Source organism: Anomalospiza imberbis, chromosome 3 (assembly GCF_031753505.1).
Source record: "Anomalospiza imberbis isolate Cuckoo-Finch-1a 21T00152 chromosome 3, ASM3175350v1, whole genome shotgun sequence".
Classification (NCBI taxonomy): domain Eukaryota; kingdom Metazoa; phylum Chordata; class Aves; order Passeriformes; family Viduidae; genus Anomalospiza; species Anomalospiza imberbis.
This window is the reverse complement of record NC_089683.1, coordinates 104,748,256-104,756,296: the sequence shown is the minus strand read 5'-3', so window position 1 is coordinate 104,756,296 and position 8,041 is coordinate 104,748,256. Positions and strand designations below refer to the sequence as shown.

Here is an 8,041-nt window from a genome sequence, read left to right as displayed (position 1 = left end):
TGCGGTTCTAGAGCACGGGTTTTGTGTGTTCTTCTCTTCCAGCTCTGGCCCCGAGCGTAGATATGTTGAGAAGAAGAGCGCCCAGGAAGCTTTGTGCAGGAAGACAAGAAGGTGCAACACGGGAGACACAGCGGGGAGACTTTGGCAGGTGGTGCTGGTGACGCACAGAAGTTACTTTGCCTTCGGAAAGAAAAAAAGCCGGCTCTGCTGCTTATGTAGGTGTGTTTTTGTGCCCCCGAGAAGTTGCCCGGGTCGCGCAGCGGCGGCGGAGCGGCGGCGGCTCGTCCTGGGCAGCGGCGGCAGCAGACGATGGTGGCGGCGCGGCGGTAGCGCGGCGGCGGCGGCGGCGGCGGCGGCGGCGGCGGCGGCGGCGACATCCCGCATCCGCGGATGCACTGCCCATCCCCATCCCCATCCCCATCCTCATCCCCGCGCGGAAGGGACACCTGAGGCTTCAGCAGGCGGGCGGGGATCGCCGCCGTTCGGAAGGAGAGAGCGTGCCGGGGGAAGGCGGGCCGGCGCTCGGCTGTGTGTGCCGGTGGGCAGGGGGCTGGTTATCATGGCGGATCGGACGGCTCCGCGCTGCCAGCTCCGGCTGGAGTGGGTGTACGGCTACCGGGGCCACCAGTGCCGCAACAACCTGTACTACACGGCAGGGAAAGAGGTGGTGTACTTCGTGGCTGGAGTCGGCGTGGTTTACAACACCAGGGAGCACAGCCAGAAATTCTTCCTCGGGCACAACGATGATATTATCAGGTAAGGGGGCTGACTTCTCTGGTGGTGGGGTGGGGTGGGGTTTAAAGGGAAGGGAGGAGAATGTAGTGCTGGCAGAATACCCCCTCCTCGCCTCTTACAGCTCGGCTTGTACCTGCCGTTTTAGAGCAGCTCAGATTTGTTAGCAGCAATCTCTGCGAGAGCTGAATCTCTAGATACTGTTGATTATCATTATTTTGTAGCAAAGCTTGAAAATATTGCAATAATAATGGAGGGAAGGTTAAGTTTTTCTATTGCACTGCACCAAAAGCAAAGCACTTCATTTCAACACTGGAAAGATTTCAGTGCAACAGTGCTGCAAAATCGTGCTTCCAGTACCTTGATGTTTCCAGAGCTGGGACCCCAGCTCATCAATTCTGACCTCGTACAGAAGCCAGGTGTAGCTCTTCTCACCCTCAGCAAATCTCAGCACGAGAGTGCCATAAATCTGACATGTAGCTCAAGCTAATCCGGTTTTAATATCCAGAAAATGTAAATCAAAATCAAGTTTAGCTGTTTGCACTCCAGGCAAAAAATCCCAAGCATGCTGGTGCAAGATGGCCAGGTCTTTTTCCTTATCTGTCCAGTTCATTGTTCCTTTCTCTCAAATTCTGCCTGAGAAGTGGATTTAATTGATGTTTTCATCCTACAGAAATGCTGATATTTTTACAGCACCTCACAAAATAAAAATGTAGTTACAGTGTTCAAGGTAGTCTTTAAAAAAATCTGTCCAGAATACAGAAATTTACATCAGTAAAATAGAAAATTAATGTAGCTACTACTTGATGAGAGAAATCTGAGCCTAGAATATCCTCAAGAAGGATGTTGCCTGGTGATGCCACTCCTCTGAGCACAGCTATCTGCTGCCCTCCCTGTTCACCCAGTTCAGCATGAATGAAGCATTTCCTGGATGATGTGAAACCAGAACAGTCCCAGGTGACTCATGGTGTGGGAGTGCTATGGAAGCATCTCCTGAAGCCAGAGTTTTGACACTCCATAACCAAACCACACAATTGTCACATAATCCTTGTTTGCAGAAAGCCATCCACTTTTCCCAGGAAGAGCTTTTGGCTGCTGTGTATCCTCGTAGCAGCCTTCTCCCCCTCTCTAGGATGTGTCAAAGCAGCAGCATTTCATCAAATACAGTGCATGTGCATCAAGGTTTATTTTGGTTCCAAAGGTATTATCAGCTCCAAAAGGCTGCTGAAGATAGACACTGGGCTGCTCAGAGAAGAGTCAGTATTTTAGAGACATCTGCAGGATCATGAAATGAAAAGTTTTGCTTGTTGTATGGACATAAAATTTGGTCCTCTTTGGTATAGGAAGCGTAATCCATGTAGAGAGTTGTGAACTTCTGTGCTCATGTTTGAATCGTTATTATAATACCTGACAGTGCCTCCCTCCCCAAGCCAAGTGTATTGTACAGCTTCCGTACCCTTTACTTTAAGACCTGTCACATTAGGAGTCTGCTTTTGGCAGTGTCATGTTTAGAAGATACAACTGGGATAGAAAGAATTAATGTCTCACATTTGTACTTTGACACTGCTTCTGCCTATTGGGCTCTTTCAAGGAAGCTAGAACCATGCGTTCAAAGTAGTTGTGTCTTGAGGGACATGCTGAAGGTCCACTCATGCTTTGGAAAGATGGGTTTTGTTTCTGATCTGGAACACCATCAGAATTGTGGTGGAAAACTCCAGTTTCCGCAAAGGATGAAACATTTGCATCCAGAAGGCATGAGCAGAAGCCAAGCAACAGTTCATATCAGCTCTTAGCGGCCAAGAACTGTTGCTGTCACCACGTGGGGTTTAAGGAAGGACAGACTACCCAAAATGCTGCTGGAATATTCTGTTGTTTGCACCACGGCAGGGGTGGTTGCCTCCTTTGCCACTGGTGCAGTCCCTACTGATGTAATATCCCATCACTGTAAGCACTTTAAAGTAGATGATGCCTTGTGTGGTCATCGCTGATATGATTAATAAATGTGGGAATTTAAATTCTCACATTTTAAGCTTCACAGCTCTCATCCATTTGAGATGAATGGATGAATGCACTTATCCAGTTTTTCTGGGTTTGTTGGGATTTACTTGCTTAAGACCAGCTTCTAAACAGCAGGGCGTGAATTTGCAGTCCAACAGGTTGTAATTTCTAAAGAGGTTGAAACACTGTATAAAAAAGAAAACTTGGATTTTGGAAAATACCGTGAATCACTGTGACTGGGAGACCTTCAAGGGGGAAGATCTTCTGCTTCCAAGGACTGCTGTTATATCCTTCTGTGATTTTTTTGTGATGTTGTGAATGCTGTTTTGTTGAAAAAAAAGATGAGAAACCCATGATTCTCAGAAGTAATATTGTGTGTTACCTTGAAGTGTTTATTGAAGTCATGAAAGGGGATATTTGTCCTTGGTGAAAAGGGCAGGTGTGTATGTTTAATATGTTCTCCAAGATTAATAGTTCTGTCTCTTGTTTTGCATCAAGATAATGCAGCTGGACATAATTGACTTTGGGCTAAAGCAGACCAGAAAGTATTGGATTAAATTTTATTGTATTGGAGACATGCCTTTTTTTTCCAAGATTCACATTTGAAAGGCAAGTTCTGCCTGTACAAGAACTGAATGTTCTGCACTCAGCTAATAAGGTCGATGTTCTGAGCAGGAACAAGGGAGCTCAGAATTGTCCTGTTTTCTGCGCGAAGCCACCACCAGGTGCTGTGCTTCCAGCGCTTCCTTCTTTAACTTCAGGAGGAAATGAGGTCCTGAAGCACCAATTTAACCTTTAAAAGAGCCCTGCTTTGCAGAGGAGTTTGTGAGGAACCCCCCAGAGCATTAGCTTTGACAGTAATTGAAAACTTTCAAAAGAACAGGTTTCCTTACTTTAATTTTGTGCATTACTTGTACAACAGTGATCAGTTAGATCAATTGTTTGTCTCTCAATTAAGTCTTGAATGGAGACAGTTCTTTCCTATAATTTTTCTGCAACTTGTGCATGTAAAAGCCACAGCAAACAGCAAAAATAAAAATATAACCCATTGAGATACTTCTCACTATCACTTAAAAATACAACTGATTTTATCTGTTTCTGCAGAAGTCATTTGTGAGCAGAGATTCCTAACCCTGAGAAATTTTTCCTATGGTGTAGTGACAAAGTTATTTCTCCCTGTTTTTGAGTTCCAAGAATTTCTTCAGTTTTGAACAGTTGTCCTGAATATGTTGTTACACACCCTGGTTTCTTGTGGAATCTGATATTTTGTATGTTATGCACCTACAAAAGCAGTTTTCCATCCTGACCGCCTCCATGCCAGTCTCTCGTGAGGCAGCAGGCCTGCTCCCTCTCCCAGGTCTCTGTACTACCTGCAAAGCCCTGCTGTTATCCATGGATTCCAGAGCTGCTGTTTATGTAAGGCTGCTCACAGTGTACCAGCAGTGTCGGATTTATCAGAATATCGCTCTGAGTGCGCTGGGGGGATGCCACTGTGCTGACAGATTGAGATTAAAACCATGGCCATGCCAGCGGGGATGGGATTTTCTGGGCTGCGGGAGCCATGGAGGCCTGGCTTGTTCTCCACTAGGGTCCTTTCAGGAGATAGGATGTGTGGCAGGATGTGGATTTCTTGTCTTGCTGCTGTGGGGAAAATAGGAGTAATAAGCTTCAAGCAATGTTGTGTATTGCTGACCACAGTAAATATAATTTTGGAAGTACTAAATTGATAGCAGAGCTATGCAATCAAAAGCTCAGAGACAGAAGATCTGAATTATACTTAAATGTTTTTTATTTAAAATTATGTGTTATAATATTTCTGTTTATAGGGTTATGCTTATTTGAAGGGATCTAAAATAATTTAAATTTCTGTTCAGTTGCCACCATTTGGAAGGTGACAGCAGGTGTTGGTTGTAGAGTGGTGCTCAGGTTACCGTGGTTCTTGTTTATCATCAGTGCATGGGAGCTGCACTGTCTTCATCTTGGGCTAACCCTGGATTTCAGACACCCGAGGTGACCCCACAGGACTGCTGAGATTCAGTCACCTAAATGAGAGATTTTAGGAGAGATTTTCAACACCAGAAATTCCAGCCCTGTTTCTTACGTGGATGCTACACCAGTGCATCCACCAAGCCATCCAAACTAAACAGACATGGCACACCTGGGGTGAAGCAGGGTTTTGGGAACTGTTTTGAGGCAGCAAGTTGTTAAATGAGTTTTGTATGAAAGGAATTAGTTCCCCATAAAAACTCCTCTAATCAGTTTGTTGCCTTCTTTGCTTTCAATGCTGGAAAACCTGGGAAAAATGCTGTTTATTCCATGAAGTTCCAGTGGCCTCTTTTGCATCTACTTGAGTGCTGTGCTGCACTTAGATTTGAAGTTTTTATCAGGGTGTGACCTGCTATAAATTGGTTTCTTAAATATCTGTATTAATGCATCAGATGTGTTGTAATATACAGTTACAGTATCTTATTGAAAGTGATTTAGAAATGCTTAGATCAGTTAAAAGTGGAGAGAAACTCAACAGGCATTTGTCACTATAAGTTGATGAGAATGGTCATCATTTAACCACAGCCTTCAACCAGAGCAGTCTAAACCTAATTTTTTAATACTTTTTTTTTTTTTTTACATTTCCTATGTGTTAAGTCTCTGCAATTTTTTTACTTGTTTTATTTCAACTTGATTTCAGATGGCCAGGAGTCATGATGGTCAGGTAGTTGTGTGTAATCACTCTTTACCAGGATGAAAACTCACAGAAAATGTTTTCATGTGAGTTAATTTCAAATTAAAAAAAAAATCTACAGCTCCAAGTATTGGAATGCTTCAGCGTGAAAGTAGGAGGGGATTTGAGGTCTGTAAAAGGTCTTCTGCTGACTTGCCAACTGCTCAGGTTTTTGGGAACGTCAGTAAAGAGCAAAAATGCCTCCTTTTCTTCCCACCTAAAGACTGTTCTTTGGAACATCAGCTTCTTTTTCATGAGGTGCATTTCTACCCCAGGAGCATTTAGTTGTCTGCGTTGGCTGTCCAGGAGACACATTGAATTTAAGTTCCCCTTCAGAAGTGGTATTTATAAAGGCCTGGGAACAGACCTCTAAAGCTTTAGGGAGGCCTGATCATAAGGCTGAGTGTATGTTTATGCCAAGCTCCTTTAAGTGTTCCAGCAGCACAATGACCCTTGGTGTGCTTAACGTTATTGCTGGAACTTCTGTGGGTACTGGTGAAGTTTGTTCTTTCTTCTCTGACAGATGGATGGAAATACACTAAAATGATGGTAATTAAAACAGAACATAAAATAAAGGCTACTCTCAGAGTGATACAGCAGCCCTGTTATTTTGGCTGCCTAACACTCCTTGTTGCAAAAGATTTTACTGGATTTTTTATAGGGAATTTTGAGTCCCTCCATTATTTTAGCAGACTTGAATGTTCAAGGCATAACCCTACATGAAAATTACTGACTGGCACTGCAGTTCATATGTAGTCATACTAATATTGATGCCTCCACTTGAAAATTGGGCATCTATTCATGCCAAACATCTGCTTTCTCATCCTCAGAAACTATCTTCCACATGCAGAGGTAAATATTGAAAGTATCATTTACTGTGGTAGTAACCTACTACTTGCAAATATTAATTGCAAAATAATCGTTTTGGGCAAGATGAGCCGTACTTTTGAAGAAGAATTTTCTGGGTTTTTTTAAAGAGATGTTGTTTACTTTAGAACTTAACTGTAGTAAAAAAGACAAAATACACCCTCAGTTTTTTACAGCTCCACCTGCAGTTAAGGCTGGAGTCCTTTTGCTTTCACCCTGACTAGGCAGACCATGCCTCCTTCTTTGTATCCTAAGAGCTCTTCAACTGGAGGTTAGTCACAGTCAGCTGCTGTCTGACCAGAAAAAGTGTTAAACGTAAATTTCTTAACTTTTCCTTTTATCTCTCTAGTGTCTGAGCACTGTTTGTAAGGTACTTAAAGGTACTTAAGGTACTTTTGGCTTCTCCAGTGCTGGAATCTATGATAAGGTAAAAGCTGAGCTTTCTCTGTGGCAGCACATCAGAGATGATGCCACTGGGACCTGCTCTCTGGCCCTGGTCACACTGGTGCTGAACATGTGCAAGTGTGGCTGCACTTAAATGAGATTTTAGCAGTAGGTCTACAGCAGGTTCCTGATCCATCTAGGATTCTGAGGGATTCTCATCTGTTTAGAAATTATTTATTAAAAAAAAAAAATTGAAATGCTGTTCAGTGAAACTGCTCTTTCTTAATGGCTGTAAAACAAGTTTATAATATACAGTTGTGTTCCTGATTCAAGGTCTTGTGCAGATGCAGTGATTGTTGCTTATGTGCTGGCCTTTTACTTCCACAGGAGATTTGTTTGAGTTTTTTTAAATATGTGGCATGTGGGAGTGGCCACAAGTGTCTAAAAGGATATTATATTGACTCTTTTTGAAAGCTGTCTTTAGTTGAAAGAGCTATTTTCAAGCTTTTGCTTGTCAGACTGAAGAAGTTTCTGTGGTTCTGTCTGGAATCTCAAGCTGCTTTAGGATGGGCCTCTGTGCTGCATTCCTTATAATGCAGTTCCTCCTTCCCAAGAGGGGAATAATGGAAGCTGCCTTTCCCCGGGGAGTTCTCTTTGTGGTTTGGTGGGTGTGTGGCTGTGGCCTTGCAGTGAACTGTCCCTCTGCTGTCACCTGCCCTGCTTGGGCTGGCTGCGAGGGTCTAACCCAGAGCTACTGTTTCCAGACATGCCCCAGGTTCTGCCTTTTACATCCTAATACTGGAACCAAGTTTTAGAGAATTGCGCCTGGGCTATGGGGTTGCAGAAAAGAGAATTTTACAAAAAATGCTTAGAACAAGTAGCCCACTCCAATCCCAGACAGGAATACTGCTGTGTTTTCTTAACTGCACATTGGGTTAACGTGACTCTATGGGTCTGGCAGATTTCATTAATTGTGGCCATAACTAATAATTCATTGGGCATTTGCAAAAGATGCACAGCAGAGCACTGTGACCTTCCATATGCACTCCCATTCTCTTCTTTGAGACTTGATGAGATTTTTGATTGTTTGATGTTGTTAAATAATAGTGGCAAAGAAATGCTACTTTTTCCTTTCCTTTCCTTTCCTTTCCTTTCCTTTCCTTTCCTTTCCTTTCCTTCCCTTTCCTTTCCCTTTCCTTTCCCTTTCCTTTCCTTTCCCTTTCCTTTCCCTTTCCTTTCCCTTTCCTTTCCCTTTCCTTTCCCTTTCCTTTCCCTTTCCTTTCCCTTTCCTTTCCCTTTCCTTTCCCTTTCCTTTCCCTTTCCTTTCCCTTTCCTTTCCCT

The 8,041-nt window shown here is 43.4% G+C and overlaps 1 protein-coding gene across 7 annotated transcripts in view; it reads left to right on the top strand.

Moving 5' to 3' along the window:
- The first annotated feature begins 361 nt into the window (after window positions 1-361).
- The window catches only part of EML6 (EMAP like 6), an 86,049-nt gene continuing 78,369 nt past the window's right edge, over window positions 362-8,041 (top strand). For all 7 annotated transcript variants that reach the window (XM_068186214.1, XM_068186209.1, XM_068186213.1 and 4 more), the window contains exon 1: window positions 362-756. In XM_068186214.1, coding sequence (XP_068042315.1) covers window positions 560-756 — 197 coding nt within the window. In that variant the 5' untranslated portion in view covers window positions 362-559. The remainder of the gene's footprint in view (window positions 757-8,041) is intronic.